The 19,501-nt window shown below is 39.0% G+C and overlaps 1 protein-coding gene across 4 annotated transcripts in view; it reads right to left on the bottom strand.

Moving 5' to 3' along the window:
• LOC109537599 (neuroligin-4, X-linked) overlaps nt 1–19,501 on the bottom strand; it is a 38,686-nt gene that overhangs the window by 18,203 nt on the left and 982 nt on the right. For 3 of the 4 annotated variants that reach the window (XM_019904404.2, XM_048662756.1, XM_019904406.2), the window contains exons 2-3: nt 17,976–18,350; nt 17,724–17,923 (exon numbers count right to left, since the gene is read on the bottom strand). In XM_019904404.2, the coding sequence (XP_019759963.2) occupies nt 17,724–17,923; nt 17,976–18,199 (424 nt within the window). In that variant the 5' untranslated portion in view covers nt 18,200–18,350. Of the gene's footprint in view, nt 1–17,723; nt 17,924–17,975; nt 18,466–19,501 lie in introns of all 4 variants that reach the window. The other variant, XM_019904405.2, reaches the window with a different exon arrangement.

Below are 19,501 nucleotides of genomic sequence, written 5' to 3'. Positions count from 1 at the left end.
TATACTACTAACTATTGGTCGTAAAGGAATATTAACTTTACGAATTTTTGGAACTCCGTAAAAATGTGGTGTTTTTCTATTGTGTGGTGTTAATTTTGTTCTAACGTAATCTGTGAAACAGATTAACAGCGACTTAAAATTTCACGAATTCCTAGAAAACATTTGGTTTTAAATGCGGCGAAAATTTAACTCAAATCGCAGGAACATTTTTTAAATTTGCTTCTAAAAAGGCAGGTTTCTTCACAAAACGCTCACTTAAAAAACTGTAATTTCCACCTTGGACCAAGAAGTAATTTGGAACATTTGGAACTTCGCGATGTTGGAGGAAAATTTCGCAAAGTCATTAACCACTTTCAACAAAAAAATCCTTTTGATCAAACAAACACATGGACCTTAAACCACCCGGAAACATCTAAAACACAAAACCATCTTGTCACTCGAATTATTGTGCTTTGTGCTGTTTAGCTTATTCATTTTGTCCGGATCTAATTTTTCCAGGACAAATTAAAGCGCAAACGTGCCTCTGCTCGCTATATTTATCAGAACCGGTGCTCCCGGTCTACGAACTGAATTATGCCCTTTAACAAATCACGTCAAAGGAGTGTTTTCCCTGGCAAGTGCACTATTTATTCCGCCAGTGTGTTTCCCATATTAATTAAAAAAGTCCCGTTATTTTCTCCTATGTTTCCTGCATATGCGAATCTAATTTGCGCCAGAAAATATTTTAATCACCCCCGTCAGTTTTTTGCGTCGTCCAAATTAGGCAAAATGCCCCGCTGTATGGAGTATCTGGATTATTTACTTGTCGCCTGCCACAAAAATGCTCTACATATTTGCAGGAGCAATTAAAGCTGTACATTAATTCATTGCCTTTAAAGGGCCAAAACGAGCCAACAGCAATTTTAAATATAACTGGGATCCAATCGTGGGTTAGTGTTAAAGATTCGAGAGCAGTTTTCCCCCGCAAGTTTGCCTCCCGCACTCCCACTCCCTGTTCTCCATTGTTTTCCATTTACATATGAACGTAAACACAATAAGAGTGGAAAGAACGGCGAGAACCAAAGTAAGCTGAAAGCTTTTAGGGCTTGAGCTTGCTACGTCCGGTGGCTTTAGATTACAAATAGGGTTAAGCTAGATGTATATCTGGCTTGTATTTTTCTACGGCATTTGTTTGCTTAGTCAACACACTTGTGCAGACATTTTACGCAACTTCCATTACAAGGTGGAAAAATATCAGGCGGCAAAATCGCTAGAGAGATTAGTGAGTTCAAGCGGCTCTTTTTTCAATCCTGCTCCAGATTTAGCAGGGAAGCAGACAAAGTGAAGCTGAGTGGTTCAACTCTGCTCTAGCCAGTCAATTGAACCCAATTCAATTAATCGTTCTAGTAACTGCCTAGAAGAGAAACCGGTTTACACCCGCGTTACATGGTTTAAGTGCTTCTTACTTGCCAAGCTTGGAAGGTAATTGCTAATTAATTCTCAAATTCGTCGTTCTAATTACACGCGCGTAAATACATAACCGCAGAAATGTAAACGGGGCGTGCGTTGCCACTCCCATAATCCTGCAGAGATAACAGTAAAAGTCCAGGGATCAAAAGCCAAGAAACAAGAACATTTCCTTGCTTCTTTAACAGGGGGGCTCAGTAGTTTCCTAACCAGGCTGGCTAAAAAAATGGCCAGAAAAACACTATGCAAACCTTGCCGATAAATCCAACCCTGATGCGGCCTGCATAATCGAAACCCTGCCAGCTGGCCCCCCCATAGAGACTTCAGATGGCAACCACGTAGTCCTGATATGCTCCCGATAATGTCTCGGACTACTTTATGAGCTCTGTGTTCAATTTACGGCCTCCTGGATATAGAGAAGGCCTCTGGAATACGTGAGAGGCTGCAGGGCTTATTAAGTACGTAAACAGGACCGTCAAGGGCAAATAGAGCGGAAGCTCCAAGCGAGCCTGGATTTGACCCGGTTGAGGCAGTTTATTGGAGGATTTGCTCAGATGCCTATAATTTTGCTGATGTTTTCGAGTTGCCGGCTGAATTTGCACATTCATCACACCGAAAACGTTCAGTTCTAATTAAAGTTGGGGGAAAAATCAAATATTCCCTCCACATCCCGAACCTGCTCTGGAATAGACCACGTTGCGGTTCCGAGATCCGAATGATTCCAGGAATCTTGTTGTCGGCTATAATTGGAGGTTTGTTAGAGATTTCATTGGACGTGTAAATAGATTAGGAGACCGATGGCAGAAAGGGACGATAAATAGTGTTAATAAAGAAGAAACTAGGGGAATGGAGAAACTGGCACGACGCTGGCATTTTTATTGCTGGATGTTCGCCGATAAATTGACTGGAAAGTCCAATTTATATTGAGTGTTTGCATTTTAAAAACTTCTAGCTAAATTACGACTAACCAATTATCTTTTGGCGCAGATTCCGATGACACAGAAGGCAATCAGAACGTGCTGGAAAATGGGGGAAAACTTTGCAACTTGCTCGCGTCTGGACGTTGTTTCTTGAAACTAACGAGATGCAAAGTTACAAATTGGATGGAAATTCTATATTGCAAGCAAGAGGCTGAAAACAAAAACTTTCTCGGATAATTGAGGTAAATAGCTTCTGGGCATTGAATTGATTATGTATTTTACCTGCATTTTAATTGGTTGGAAATATTTAGACTCGATACATAAGAATAAAATTGATTTTTCCTCAAACTGAACTGAGCACAACTTGTTCTTCACCAGCAACAATATGGACAGTTGTAGCTTTGCAACAGGAGAAAATGGATTGGAAGCGTTGAAAGCTTTACTTGGTTTGCAGTTCGAATATTTTCAAAATTAATCATTCTATTTAATTTTTCCTTTTCAAACACACTTTTACGGATTTTGTTCGGAGTTTTACTATTACGAAATGTTTTGAAATATTCAAAGTTGTGCCTACTTTAGTTTGCAAAATTCATATTTTTAAACCAGAGATTTGAGGCCGATATTTACGAAGCTGGAAAAAATCAGGATTCTGCATGACGCAAGTAAAACTTGCCGAAAATTTTAACTGAAAATTCGTCTAAAGATGGTGAAAATTGCAAGTTAGTAATTGAACGAAATTGGAAGCTGATAATTTTCAAAAGAAGGAGAAAAAAGGGCGCAGGTGGGCACAAACGCCCGTTTTCAGAGCGGTGTTTACACAGCTGGCAAAAATTAGTACTGTCGAGGACTTTTATGAAACTTTCGGCATCTATAGAGCCAGGTATCTGCTAACTATGGCAAAAACTCCAACATGCTGTCTGCTATTGTGCTTCAAACGCGAATTTTTAAAGAAAAGAGCGCAGTTTCATAAAATCACCTTATTAAATCGATATTTTCTAAGCTAGTAAAAATTGGGATTAAGCGTGATTTTTCATATTTTGTGATTCTCTAGCAGTAGCGGTGGTCCAACTTTGGTGAAAATTTCAAGTTCCGGTCTCCCTTAGTTTAGAAGATGCGAATTTTTAAAGGAGAGTGCAGGTTGAGTAAATCGACCCATTTTGAGACATTTACTGAGCGAATAAAAATCAGGATTCCACGCAATTATTACTAAACTTTCAGCATTTTTGGCAACAAATATTGTCTACAAAATGCGAAATTTTGACATAGGTGCTGACTTTTGCTGAGTTTTTTCTAAAGCGCGCAGTTGTGAAGAAAATTTATTTAAAGATAAATATTTACCAAAACGTGAAAAATCGGGATTCAAAGCAACTCGTATAAAACGTTTTCCGTTTCGAGATTATAAACTGTTTTAGTATGGAAGATCCAAACCTTTAAAAACACGAGCGCAGTTTCATAAAAGCATTTATTGTAAGCCGGCTATTTTCTAAGTTTTACTAATTTTCTGATTCTCTAGCATCAACCGTGCTCCAACTCTGGTGAAATTTTTTGTAGGGGGCAGTTGAGTAAAAACATCTATTATAAGACAAATTATGTTTACAAAGGCGGCAAAAATCCAGATTTCTAGCGATTTTTATGAAACTACGCGCATCTTTGGAGTAAAGCATGCCCTATAGGTGGTGATCATTGTTAAGCTCTGGCGGCTTTAGTCTGAAGGATACGATTTTTCAAACGAGAAAACGCGGCTGTCGCGGTTTACAAAAACCACCAACATTTGCATCGGGCATAGTGGCTTAAGATGGTAATTAAAAACACTGGATTTCGCATTTTTTGCATGCTGATGTCGGTTTTAATTACTTGCCAGTCTGAAAAGAACTTTTTCAGCCAGTGTCTTCTTCCTCCAGTGCCTTAAGTTAATTACGTTAATGGGAAATGTTGATTAATAATTCATCCGCGTGAACTTTCATTTTGTAGCTGAATTTTAGCCAAGCAAAACATCCGCATTTGCCTCATTTTGCTTATGTAATATCCTGCACAATCTTGCTAAATCTGTGAAGCAGTGGCGCTTGCAAAGACAAAATGCAAATGATCCATCTGGGCAAATCGCTGTAAACATTTCAAAACACGAAATTCTTCAGGCAGTGGATGCCATTTATATTGCAAACCAGCTGGCAAACGAACAATGTTGAGGGCTATTTTGGATCCTGGTCCAATCTGGAGCAAAACGACCAAACAAAATGCGTCTGGCTGTCGGTTCTTCTGGATTTATCACGCATCTCTTGCAATTTGTGCCGGCTACTTTGCACAACCGAGTTCGGTTTCGGTCAAAAAGTCCCATTGTACTTAATGGACACTCAGTTCTTGCCAGTCGGATTAATGCTGACGGATTATTGCAAACTCAGCGGCAGGAATTTACGGAATTTAGCACAATACGTTTCGGGAATTGTTAATGAGTTTCAAGATCGGCATCATGTTTTCCTGAGCTCCCAAATGTGGATAGCACAGGAATGCTTTTAATTTAACTGTATTTTCTAGTTTAGTGGCGTTTAGTAAAATGTAAAAACAGGCTGCAAATTGGAGAATGAATCTGAGGAATCGTGCATGTTTCGTATCGAGTAAGTAACAATATTATTCGGCAAACCATTGCTTAAAAGTGTAATTTTTCGGACTTTTTATCACTAAACTGGGAGATTTTTAGTACACCAGTTCTCAAACTAGCTAATTTCGTAGCACGTAATTCCCGCATTTGTCGAATCGACGGACATTCCGATCTGTTTTCGGACTAATCGAATATAATTTAACTTTCGGGCAGTGAATCTGACGGTCCAATAATTTAAAAGTTTTCCGCCTAATAGCTTTTCCGCAACTTCCGAACTATGGAGATAATTTATAATGATGGCGTACGGCTAACTTTTAAAGATTCGTATGTAGAAGTTCGCTCACAATTAGGAGCAATCGGTCTTCGGGCCCAACTTCCTACCGGAGTTAGGGCGAAGTTGCGATAATGTCCTGCAGGTCAATACTGGCAAGTTCAGGAATAATCGCCCAAGAAGTCGCCGGTATTTTTCACTTTTGCCTCGATCCGATAAAAATCCATTTAATTAATTAATCATTGGCAGGGTCTTTGTGCGAAGAACAAAACAAGCTGAGAAAGAGCACAAAAGGATTTTATAAAAAATAAATCACGAAGCGCAGCGCACCTAAAGGCGTTTGAACTGAAATATTATAGCAGGTAGAATGAAGGATGGTGAATATTTTTCGGCGTGTTGATTTTCTTGAGCAATTACTATACTAGAAAGAGAATTTGAGCATGAAATCTTCGGCGCATAAATACAGACAAGAGTCACATGTTTGTGGAAAGTGGCAACAGACAAAGTGGTAAATGTACTTCCCACCATTTTTTACTGGCTCAAAGCCCCGTTTTTCGCAAAAGTGACCTTTCGCATAATGGAAAGAGTATAAAAAGATAATCCCATCATAACCAAAAGGCACAAAGGAATCCCATTACAGATAAATGGAGGGTTAAGCAAATCCGGGACGTTTTTTAACGGCCCGTTTTCAAATGCATCAGTTGAAAATTTTAGGATCGCGCCTCAGTTTAAAAGGCACAAAAAGCGAATTTGTCAAGGCCTGTTTAGCTTTTCCGTAATGGAAAATCAGGCGTTTCGTTCAGAATCTTCCATATTTTCAACCGTTTTTACGGAAATGGCAGCAAAGTGCACGAAGACTTGTGAGGATACTTTAGTGGAATCCAGTGAACACTTTTATGCGTGTTTCCCGATTTATCGACCATACATAATTCCTAATGCTCAGCTTGGCGTGAAATGGTTTCCCCATAATGTGATTCGCTATAAACGCTCAAGTAAGGAACCTGAGTAGAGAATTATTCTTGCCAAAGATGTAATTCTGAAACTACTCTTCAAGGAAATAATTGAATGGAATAATCGTCGTCCAGAACAGCACAAAATGGTTTTTAATCCGAAATCGACAAACTTTCTCCATCTAATTTGCAGTCAAGCCCAGCCACAAATTCGTGGCTTTTCAATTCAACCCTTCGCTAAGCCCCGCCACTGCCGAACTCTATTAAATGTATTCCAATTTAGCTAAGCTAGAGCAAAGCTCGTTCCCTTGTCACTGTCCTAGAGCTTTGCTCAAAGAAGAACTAGTTACAGCCTCAAATTGCATGTCAACTTGGACAACCCCGAAATGGCAAATGTTTAGCTACATTTTACATGTTTAAACTTTACTGATTAGCTTAAGCACCAGAAAGTTTCCAGTACAGAGATTTTCCGCGAGATGTTGTCATTTCGATGGTAGTCAAGTGTGTAGCCAAGATCGATGGCAAAAATCCCAACTTAACGCAAAGTCATTGAAAGTTCTCAGCTTTTAAGCTCCATGTACCCATATTGGACTGTCAGAGTTTCAAGTTGCTGCTTGGCCCAGTTGGGAAGGTGCGAATTTTTTAAAAAGAGGCTGCATTTGGGGGGAAACATACATATTGAACCTCGCGTTTCCATTGAATGAAAAATCAGTATTAAACGCGATTTAAACAAAAATGTCGCAGTTTTATGCCTGCAATGTTGGGAATTGATGGCAAAAATTTTGCCCGATTGCTTGCTCTGTTTTGAAAATTACGCTTTTTATAGAGGAGGGAGTCCCCAGGTGAGTTGAGACATTTTGGGTATGACAAAACTCGCATTTACAGATGACAAAAAATATCAGCAACTAGTGCAATTTCGTGGAAAATTTCAGTTTGTAAAACCTGCAGGTTTCGCTACAGTCTGTGCAATTTTCAAGTTGCCACTTCGGCCAGTTTGGAAATTACGCTTTTTGAAAAGCACAAGCGCAAAAAAACGACAAATTCATGAGGATTCTTTGAATGTTTAAGTCTCTAAAGCTTCAAGTTTTCCTTGCCCGTAAAGGAAAACTTTCAAGTTGTTGTTCTCCTATTTTGAAACTTGCTACGTTTTTAAAGAAAGCTGTGAAAAAATCAGGGTTTTTGCGATTTTAATGACATGTTATGCAGTTTCAGCTACAAATCTTTGTTAAAGAGTCTGTTTCAAGAGTCGCTGTTACAAAAATCMAAAAAARTCAGACAGGGAAAATTTTGCAACTTGAAACTGTAAGCTTTGGCTGGTTAATGTGAATCTTTCAAGTCGCTACTTGACATGGCTTGAAAGTTACGGTTTTTTAAACGAGACTGCATCTGCYTTGAAATTATCATTTAGAAACTTGGATYTACAACCGAAATAAATTTAGAGYTTCCAGGCATTTTGCCCACATCTTGAGCGTTTGMACCTTTAAGTCTTCCTATGCGTCCGAATTACCTTCAAGTTCCTGCTTCTTCCGTTGTGGRAATTACGAATTTTTAAAGAAGGGAAGCATCTAAGTTGGGTTACTTATTGATTCTGAAATCAGTATTTGGCTCTMAAAAAWTCGGTTTTAAGGAGMCACTAATGAAACTTCCTCCGTTTCAAGCTGAAACTCCGAGAAATTGRCTAAAMAAAATTCAAGTGGCTAMCTGCTCTAGTTGGGAACTTCTAATTTTTTAAATGGWGAACGCCCTTTGGGTAGAAACTTTCAACGTGGGAATTCGCCAAAAAAGTCAGRGTTCATCGCGATTTCAGTGAAAGTTTTAGGAGTTGAAGCTTTTAGTGCTCGTTATTCACTGTGAAAGTTTCAAGTTGCTTCTGRTCATGTTGTSAAAGTTACGATTTTTTTGAGCAGAGCGCACTTTAAATTGCCGCRATCGTCCCAAGCSTCGCATTCGCAGTGGATSCAAAAATKTATGGAWWGTTTATAAAAATTGCTGCAGCTTCTTCAGCAGCAAATGTTGGCTATGGAGTGCGAACAATGCAATGCCCTATTTTGAAAAAAAGAGCGAAATTCTGGATAATAATCTTTGCTTGGATAAAGTTTGCTACTTGGCCTAGTTTCGAAGTGACAATGAAAAAAAAGGGTGCAAAACTGAGGAAAATGTACGCGTAAACTACTTTGCTTTTCATTAACAAAACTGCAGTTGACGCCTGAGTTTTTCAACTAATTAAGGTAAGAACACACGCATTAAAAAGCGCTATTAACGGCAATACAGAAAAAGATAGAAAGCGCAGGTAAGTCGCAATAAGCCGCTAATTTTCGGACGGTCTGAACAACAAAACAACCAAAGCAATTAACATGAAAATTAAGTATTTAAACTGAATAAATTACAAAATAATTTTGATACAGTCAGACAAGCAATCATAATGAATGGAAATATTATTAAATTTAAAAACGAATTGATTAACAGCGCTATTGAATTGAATGATACGAAATAACCGAATAATAAAACAGCTGCGTCTAAAATAGGAATTCGCTATTAATAATTTAGGATGGGATCTGGTGTGACCCCAATATATTCCATTTTGTGCGACATCGGATCGTTGAGCCCGTCTAATTGGTCCTGGGTTGGGGTATGAAAATTGGTAAATGCTGATCATTTAGTAAAATGCCCATTTATTATGACAATTTGCATTGATTTAATGAAACGAAGATAACTTTACCATAAAAAGCAGGCAAAAAGTAATTTAATAACAGCGTCAACAAAACCGATAAAAAAACGATTTAGTAGTGGGAAACAAACAGCGTAAAACGGCCATAAACTTGGAAGATCAGTACTTTGGAACTTTGGCCCATAAATCGGCTGAATCAAATGCCCAAAGAGGAACCGCCTTAATACAACTTCACCGTCAATATAAAAATCAAACTACAATAAATCCTGCGGTCTAAGTGCTCGACTAGACGCCGGCTGCATACGCCAATACGCCATCAAGTGGAATTGAACCACGTCTTGCTCATATTCTAACGTTCCGACGATATCGACTAAAGGCCAGAGGATACGAAAGGGTTATGGCCTGAAATACGGAAGCATTTTTGTCGGAGGTAATTGCAAATTTGATTCGAGATCGGCCCGAAGCTACGAGTGCTACTTCCTTCTGGCCCAGGAGGGTAATCAATCAATCATTCCGGGATTTTCCATTATCGATACAACTGATGGAAATCGAAAGGGAAAACAGATAAACGCAAATACCCAACAATCGATCTTCAAATGGAAGCAATCAAAAAAAACAACCCCAATCAAGGAGTTAATGAAGTTATGGTCGCTCTACCTGGTGAAAAACTAAAGCCTGTGTCCCATGCATCCGTTTATACGATGGTACGATGCTACGAAAGTGTTTCTATTGGTTGGAGATCTGTCAATTCGTACTCCGTCGTACGAATTGACAGATCTCCAACCAATAGAAACACTTTCGTATCATCGTACCATCGTATAAACGGATGCATGGAACACAGGCTTTACCCCAGTTACCAGGGATCAGTCTGGGAAACTGAGCTGTTGTGCTCAGTTTCACTCCAGTTTGCGTGTTTCTGAGCCATCTGAGCAATCAGATGCCGCTGGGCTTTAGTGCGCTATAATATTCCATATTGTCTAACATCTAGATCGAAAAAGCCGGGCTTCCTCCACAGAATGAAGGCAAAATCTCATTTCAGTTTGCTCTGGTGGCAGCTCCATAAATTCATTAGAATTGAACTGCTTGAGGGGTTCGCGTATAATTAAAGTCTGGTTTAATTTTTATTGTGCCCATTTGGCTAAGTTTCCGGAAAAGAGCAAAGTGAGTGGAAACTGTAGCACGCGAAACCAACAAAAATTCTGTAAAGCTGCCGTTGCAAAATTGCCCGTTTTGCTCCAGTTTCTCAACTAGCTACTAGCTTGAAGCAACTGGATTTCAAACCGTCCGAAGTCCGAGTTAATGGGGAAAATTCCCAGCTAATTAATAAGTTTCTTCTTTCAAAAGTTCTTGCAAATCATTTAGTGTAAGTGTTATTTAAATATTGTTTGCCTTGGTTCAGGAGTCCGTTCAAGTTGCTGTTTGCCTGGTTGAGAAGTTATCAAAATTTAAAAAAATACACTTACACGTGCTCTTTATATGGGGTGAAAATTGCAAGTGGATCCGTGAGCTTGTTTGGAAGTTGCGATTTTTTTAAAAAGAGGTTAATCTGGTTTGAAAGCATAAGTTCGAGACTTGAGCCTCCAAGGAGCAAAAACGTGCAGTTTTATGCGACGTTGTTCAAATTTAGGCAGTTGGAAGCATCGACTGTACTTATGCGTTAGGCGAACTTTCAAGGTGCTGCTTCTTTGAGGGTGGAAGTTGTGAATTTTTAAAGAAGACGCGCAACTGAGTTGAAACATTTATTCATTCTCACAACTCAAAAGTGCGCAAAAATTTGACTTTAATGCGACTTTCTGGAAAAAGTCTTGATTTCAGGAAGCTTTAGAGTTGCGTCGGTTTTTTGAGATACGAAATTGACTAAACATGTCGCTGCTTTTTTCGAAGTTTCTCAAGAACCATTTGGGCCGACAGAATTGGTTTTGGCAGTGTTGGATAGAGAATTCGATTTTCTTATAACAACATGAGTGAGGAACTTCGAGTAGTTTTGACACAGAAAGCAAAATTTGAATACCAGACACTTAGGTGCAAGATTGTGCCAAATTTTCATGTTTTCCGTCCCTCTTTTGCTCATTTCTCGGAAGCAAAATGAGCAAGAACGCTCATTTTTTTATCATTCCAGAGAGAACTAAATGGTCTTTCTATAAAGTGGACCATCGCTATGGAAGTGTTGGCAGTTTTCTCAAAAAGTCTTGATTTCCGGAAGGTTTAGAGGTGCGTGGGTATTTTGAGATGCTAAATCGACTCAAACATGACGCTTATTTCTTCGAAGTTTCTCAGGAACCGTTTGAGCCACAGAATTGGTTTTAGCATCGTTGGATAGAAAACTGAAAGCGCGCTTTATTCATGACATGAGTGAGGAAATTCGAGCAGTTCTGACACAAAAAGCGAAATTTAAATATGAGACACTTATGTGCAAGACTGTGCCAAAATTTCATGTTTTCAGTCCCGCTTTTGCTCATTTCTCGGAAACAAAATGAGCAAAAACGCTAATTTTTCCATCATTCCAGAGAGAACTAAATGGCCTTTTTAGAAAGTGAACCATCGCTAAGGAAGTGTTGGCAGTTTTCTCAAAAAGTCTTGATTTCAGAAAGGTTTAGAGATGCGTGGGTGTTTTGAGATGCAAAATCGACTCAAAAATGACGCTGGTTTTTTCGAAGTTTCTCCAGAACCGTTTGAGCCACAGAATTCGTTTTAGCATCGTTGGATAGAAAACTGAAAGAGCGATTTAGTCATAACAACATGAGTGAGGAAATTGGAGCAGTTTTGACACAGAAAGCGAAATTTGAATATCAGACAGTTAGGTGCAATATTGTGCCAAATTTTCATGTTTTCCGTCCCTCTTTTGCTCATTTTTCGGAAGTAAAATGAGCAAGAACGCTCGTTTTTCCATCATTCTAGAGAGAACTAAATGGTTGTTTTACGCTTGAGTTGCTGGCAATTTACTGGAAAAATTTCAAGCTGCTACTTGCCCTATTTGGGAACTTACGATTTTTTTTAGGAGAGCGCACATCTGTGGCGAGATCAACATTTCGAGCCTCGAATTTTCAAACGGCGAACAAACGAAAATGTATGTATTTTTTTTTTAATTTTGAGATATTATGGCATCTTTTGTGTCTTTGGATCTGGGGTAGCTTCAAGTCGCTGTTTGCCCCGCTTGCGATTTTAAAGAAAGTTTTACCAGCTGAAGCTCCGAGTTTTCCCTACATGCTGTAGAACTTTCCAGTCACTAATTTTCATATTTTAATAGAAACGATTTTTTTTAAGAGCGTGAATCGCATTGTAACCTCCACTCTAAGCCGCGCCTTTACAAAGGATGCAAAATCGGGATTTCGTGGAATGTTTATGAAAATTACAGCTCCGACACTCAAACAACTTTGCAACAAAATTGCAAGTCAGGACTTGATTTGGAGCCATAATTTATAAGTTGCAAAATTAAAAAAAAAGAGTGAACATGAAAGAAAATCTTCATTTCGACTCAACTCAACAAAGCAAAACGCAAGTGCAAATTGAGCAGTTTGAAACTCCCAGCTTAAAAACTCGTTTAAAGGCAATCGAAGGAAAAGCTTTCTCTGAGAATCTGGGATTTTTAGTGCTGCATTCGGGTGATTATTTGCTAATAACGCGCTCAACCTCATAATAACAGCTTAAAACGCTCCAAATTGGAGCATATTCCTGTAACAGATGTCGCCCACTAAAACGACCCAATTTTCAACTTAATCTAAAACGTAAACTTAATTATTAAGCCGAGTGCAGCGTGCAGTCGAGCAGCAAAGTAATAAGGTATGAAGTCCACGTTTGCAAAATTCATAGCTCCAAGTCCCCGTTAAATATCAGAAAATGTCTCCTGCAAAGCCCGAGCAGCTCTGAACAAGTGGAGTTTGTTTCGGATTGGGCGATTTATTCCTTGAACTGACGACTGAACGTGCTTGGGAGTTGCAATTTTTCATCGGTGTGAAACGAATGAAATCCTCAAACGTCTCATTAGACGGTACTGCTAAGTAGGGCCGAGTATTAAGCACTTCCGTATTAAATTCCGTATAAACATGGAAAGAGCCCAGCGCAAGAGGCAGCGAGTAAAACAAATTTACGGCGCTCGTTGCATCGCGTTTAACTTTATCTTGCAGCTCCGACCAAGTGGATATCTTCGTAAACTTCCGGTTTTATCACTTTCTCGACACCTAATTCAGATCTTAATTTCTGTTACCGAAACGAAGGCCTTGCGATGTTTACGGGCTCAAACGTAAATAGGAGCAGCATCCACGCTCAAATTGGCCGTGTTCGAGGAAAATTAAAAAATTCCTCACTGACTTGGCGACAAGAAATTACCTCTCCAGAGTTTTATTGCCTGATACTGACTTCCGACGAGATTTTACTGTCTGCACGCTGAAATTTCATTAAATTTATTATCAGAAACAACAGAAATTGAACAACAGTCATTTTGCATCTAACTCAAAGCTTTGAGTTGGAAACTTTTACTTAAGGCATGATTGATCAGTAACGAGGGAAAATTTGCCCAACACCAACTGTAGGTACCAGAACGAAACTTTGCCTAAAACATTTCATCTTCAAAGCGATAAAGTTTCCAACTCTGCAAAATTTAAAGCCGCTACAAACTCCGAAAATCCTCATTCCATAATTCTTCTAAATGCATTTTGCTTATTTCATTTTACTAAAAGCTCCTGCCTAGAGAGCAATAAATACAATCAAGTGCTAATGGATCAATCAATCTCGTAACAACCGTTCTTCCCTTTCAGGTTAATGGCATTTATTTATTCTTTACCTCTACGGGTTGGAAATTTATTACTTTTACTCTGGCACTTTTTCTTTTAATATCAATTCTGATGGAAACGATTTTTCCATTGTGTACACGAAAGGGGGCCGTCCGTCCCAATAATACATGATCGAACAACGAAACAGGCTGGCTCGATTTTCGGTTTGAAACAAAAACTGTTGCGATCTGAAAGCCAGAGAAAACGAGGGGAATTCTAATAGAAAGTTTATCGAGAAGAACGAGCCTTTGTTGAAAATCTTCAAGCTGTTTTTAGTATTTTAATTTGTTTATTTCTGTCTCAGTTTGCGCTGAATTTGCAGATACCTTTTTGCATTTATAATTCGTATAATCAGTGCCGCATTAAAAATGCGTGAAAGAAAATGAATGAACGAAAATCTTTCTGTCGTCTGGGAAAAGGAGGAAATTTTTGGGCCTAAACGACCGCGAAAATCAAAATTTCACATTTGTGTTTCATGAGCTCAAACGTTCGACGTAAGAAGCTCAGAAATATGCATTTATTTGTTTGGATCAAAAATGAGGTCTACGTCGTTGGCTAAAGTTCGTGAACGCTCAAAAAATGCTTAAAATATGCCAAAAATTTATATTATTTCAGATCTGAAACTTCTACCATGCTTTTTAATGAGTTCGATGCATTTCTTGCGTGGGTTTGTCTGGTCTTGACTAGCGCTATTTGAATAATAAATAAACCCGGCTGCATTTGTTGTAATCAGTCGCAAATTTGCAAACTAGCAACAAAAACAATACATTAAATTGGATTATTCTAATTAAATTATTTCAACTTGGTCCCATTGTTATGCTAATCAATCGTAATTATTCCGGAAAATACGCATTTGGGCTGAATCCGATATTGCGGTATAATTGGGGCTCTATATTTCAGTTATTGTTATTCATTTAGATGATTTGGCATTGCGAATTTAGGCGAATTTTAAAACATTCTGCATGGAATTGAATTTAAAATCTTAGTCTAAATCCTTCAAAGGCAAAGAATCAATTTCAACCAGGTGTTAAAGAGCAGACAAAGTGAGTTGGCTGCCATTTGGTTCAGTTATTTGGAGAAAAATTGCCAATTTTCCTCATTTCTCGGCTTGCAATCTAGCTAAGTAACAGCTAAAGAAAATTAAGGAAAATCATACCAAAGATGTCTTTCTGGTTTCACTAGTACTTGTTTAAAGTACAGGATTTTTGGTCTGTTCAAAACATTTTTTTGCTATCAGCAAATTTCAAGTAAATCCTGTCTTCATTTTCCACTAACTTTTCTGCATATTTTTTTGACTACCTGAAGAACATAAATAAATTTATTATTGATTGAGGCTCCATCTACTCCACCGAGCAGTTTTAATCGATTTCAAGTGAATATTTGTAGTGCACAATTTTAAAAAATCTTTGAAAGCAAACCGATTCGGAAAACCTGCCCTGTTGATGTTCCTCTGCGTGAAGCTGATCTGCTTTTAAACCCAGCAAATTGTTTAAAGTTTGCTGGGGCCCTCAGGGAGACTTCCGCACGTTTGCACTATTTTCTCCCATGGGACAGAGAACTCCGTCACTTAGTGCGATTGGATTTCTCTTCTGCAGCAACTGTTTTGCCCATGGGGGTTTATGGCCTATTTAGACAACAACACTGTGCTGATGTGAGCAGAAGGGTTGATTAATAACTCGGTTTCTCACAGGAAAAACATTCATATCGTTTCGTTGTCTGGTGCAGTTAAGATGGAAGGATGAGAAGCAAATTTCGTTAAGGAACAAGGGGTTTATAGGGTTGCAACTTGGAATTTTCAGCAGGAGTGAAAGTGTTTTGTTAGCTAGTTTGTGACAGTTTCGGCGTTTTTCACTCGTGGTGTTTTATTCTTTAAGCAACTGAATCTTATACTCGTGTGCAATGAATATGAATATTCTGGTTAAAAGTTAGCTGAATGTAAAGCTGGCAGATAAGCGTTTGCGCCATTTGTTGGAAGCCTATCAAAAGAGTGCAATTATTAGGCAATATTTTGGCAAATTCATTAATCTTCATGGTTTCAGTTGGCAACCGGACGCACCTGGAACCATTTTTTGCAAGTAGGAGTTGGTTAAAAATCAGTTTTCTGCACTTAGTTGATCATCTCTGGGCGATCAATAAACCGAAAAATGTATCGCCCAAATCCACTCGTTCAAACGCACAAAGGATCAATTAAAGTTTGGGCAATAAATTAGGCTCATCGAGCAGTGTGCTCAGGATTTAGTGTGCATTAAAGTAACTAAGATATTTTCGATTCTCGTCGTTCTTCTGTCGCTTTTATCGGTTTGACACTTGAAACCTACAGAAAACCCCTACAGGCTTACGTCTAGAGCGAAATATACGTTCAGAATTAATCACCTTGTAGAATATCGATATTTGAATATCGTCGGTGAAACGTGAACTGTAGCATCTCCAATATGCCCTTCGGTGACACTCGAATGCCTAAAAATAGCCCCTATGGAAACCCAGAGGAGAGAGAGCCATTGACTTGCAAATCCTTAACCTCCGAATTGTCCCGAGATCCTAATGCAACCCCAACATGGAACAGGAACTCGGCATAATGGGGTTCGTAAACACCGGTAATGGCCCAGGACATTTTATGCTTAAAATTCCATAGAAACAGGTGCAGCGTTCAAGATTGGCCCTTACGAGTGCTCTAAATTGAGTGCTAATTGAACTGTTTGCAACTGTTGCTTTGTAATTTATTTCTCGTCCATTGGGGGACCTTTGAAGTTGCTTTTTTCCATTGAAGTTACACGAACGAAAAGACGAACTTTGGTATCGACTTTCCAGCTCATGTTTCACCTCCATAGGGGACAATCATCCTCAGAGGCCATGCTGCAGTGTATAAAAGACTGCTGTTGAGAAATTCGTCTTCTTCTCATGCTCTGGCCCGTCGACTTGAAAACCGGGCTTGTTTGTATAAAAAATCTCGATTTTCTATCGATTTCAATATTGAAGAGTTCAGTTGTTTTCACACTTTTCCACTGGTTTCACTTCCTCAAAATAATTTTGCTTGTTCCGCACAATTGGATTAATTCCCCACAGACCCAAACAGCCCCATCCTTTCATAAAATGTCCCGCAAAGTTTAAAGCTACTGAAATCTTGGATCTGCAGTGTGTAACGACGGTACTCAACTTTTGCTCCTTTAGTTGAAAAACAATCTCTTAAAATTTGCAAATAAATATATAACTCAAGCGATCACAACAGACTAAAGCGTTCAAAGGTACTGCGATCTCCAGTGCATGCAATGCACTTGCATGTTTTCCAATTTAATTCAGTTGAAGGCTTTAAAGAGCACTTTATTCCCAAGAAGGCGGAACAAAGCGAGCAGCTATTAGGAAACATAAAACGCGTGCATCAAAGAGCACAAACAAACTTTGCATAAAGCCGAGAGGCTAATAATTAGGCTTGGAATTCAATCCGGGCAAGAAGAATCCTTTTTAATCAACTATTTCGTATTTTAATGGAAGCTCCACTTGGAAATAAACAAAATATTGTCCAGGATTTTTTTTGAGCGCCAGCCAAGTGAGATTCCAGTGTGCGTCGTATTGACGAATTTGCTTATTAATATGTTTTCGTGTGGAAATCACTTGTCAGGCCTTCATTTTTAATTATTCCGACATGAAATGTGAATAATATTTGTTCCCAAGTATTTTTGGTTTCCCCCAGACTTTGATGGGAAAATCATTAAATAAACCCTTAGAGCAGACATTAATTTGGCCAATATACGGGGCAAAGCCCCAAGCGAACTGAAAGATATTATGACAAAAAATTGCGTGTATGTTCCTTTATACAGAGTCTGCAGTGCCTTCAGAGCGTATTCTTTGACCCGATAAATGCTTCTCATGCCTACAAACCGATTTTCGAACACTATTAATCCATCGACCCACCATGGATTACTGAGAGCATTTTACGCCTTTTGGGCCATATTTTCGGAACATAAACAGAATCGTATGTGCTTATATTTAGACCGTGCTGGCAACAGTCCAAGGCTTCTTCATCATATGTTAACGTGCGCCACATGTATTTTAATTACATGGAATGCCGCACCGATTAGCTTGGACAAAAAAGGAAAAACTCTCACCTTGATGCGGGGCATAGATGTTCAGGTAAAGACAGTCTTCGCTTTCGTGTTTCAAAAAGAGTTTCAGCCTGTTGATGTATTGGCGCCGTTCACTAGAAAGCGTCGACATGTCGGGAAACTTCTGTGGACACACTGGCCCGAAGTTGTCCAGAAATTTCACTCCTTTCCAGGACGGCGCGTTGCTGTTTGGGGGCATAAACCTGCCGAAAAAATCGTCAGGAACACAGAGTTAAAAGCCCCTGGGCTACGCACCGAAATTCTCCTACTGGAGGAGCAGCGTAAGGAATGCCCCGATAAATCTCCACGCGTGGAAGTGAGTAGTTCCTCAATTGCACTATTCGTCCCTGAACCTTTCCTTGCTTCCTCAAAACGACTTCACGCGTTCTCTCCATTTGCAAATCGTACCCCGCGGGGCTGCCCGAAGTTATCGCATACAACGTGATGATGATGGTCATTGATTTTGTTATATAAGCCATTGTTGCTTACAGTTTTAGACCTTTGGAGGCACTTCGAAGCGCATGGCCTCTAAATGTTCAAGAATGCAAACCGGCACATTGTAGCAGGCAAAATAGTGCTTCTAGGGGGTTTTCATGCTTTGAGGTTGCATGGGTTCTGCAGCTAAGAGCGCTGGACAGAAAAGAACGAATTTATAAATTCATCCAAAGTTCATTTTCCACTATGACAAGATCAAGTTTAAGCCGCAAGCTTGTTAAATAAGAACGAAGAGAGACAAGTAATCGAGCTAAAAGTAACGACAGTGAAACAACCGGTGATAATAAAAATGCATATAAACTTCTAGCGAAGCAGACACGCATCAACAAATTTCAAATAATGAAAGGAAAATAAACGTCGCTTGAAATATGTAAAAGGTGCAACAGAAGAGGAAGATGCGAGAACTGGACAATTAAAAAAGAGCCACGAAATTGAAGAGCTAAAGGAAAAAACTAGAAAATTGGCAGTAGTCTAACAGTCCATCGTTCTGTGCTAAATAGCGGCTTTCCTTTAAGTGAACGAATATAATTGAAAAATTGTTACAGGAAATCCGCAGCAAACACACGATTATTTGCGCACCATGTTTGAGAATTAAACTGAACAACAATCGTTAATTTCCCAATTACTGACAGCGCAAACTGGGCTTTTTGCTTCAGATCGTCAGGCTTTGATCAATGCGTAAATATTTGCAGATTTAATGGCACATTTTAGGCGGTTTCCAAATCGATATGGTGCGCCAATAAATCGGGAGATGAAATCAATTTCAGGCCGAATTTGACACGCATTAAGGGAAATCTAGGAAAATCTTGAATTGAACGGTAAAATTGCTTGTGACTAATCAAATAAATTTAGTGATTAAAGTTGTGTTTTTACGAAGCAAATTGATTTATTTTTCAAGCAAAATATTTACGTTTGGCCCGATTTCAAAGCGTTCAACAGCCAAAAAATTTGCTCAACTGTGTTTATGCCATCCGGTGCTTTAAACCTTTGCACCCGCATTATATCTAGCCAAATCCCTTGAGCCTACCAATATTCAACTCAGCTAAATAATTACAAAATCCCTGTTTTCGAAACCATCAATAAACTATAAAATAACGAAACTAAACGAGATTGTTAACGGGCGTTGATAGCGCTGTTTGTGTTAAACCAATATTCCTTTCGACGGTTTCTTTGCGCCAGTTTCCCGAAAACCATTAAAACTTTTTGTTTATTATTTAAAGTCCCGTGGGTAATCGATTCCCACAAAACGCGTGTTGTGTGGACAAACAGCTCTGTTCTTAAGTGGA

The sequence above is a fragment of the Dendroctonus ponderosae genome, unplaced genomic scaffold (genome assembly GCF_020466585.1).
Source record: "Dendroctonus ponderosae isolate FM_Combo_2020 unplaced genomic scaffold, Dpon_F_20191213v2 Dpon_F_20191213_11, whole genome shotgun sequence".
Classification (NCBI taxonomy): Eukaryota; Metazoa; Arthropoda; class Insecta; order Coleoptera; family Curculionidae; genus Dendroctonus; species Dendroctonus ponderosae.
The sequence above is the reverse complement of the archived record's forward strand: the minus strand, read 5'-3'. Positions and strand labels throughout refer to the sequence as shown.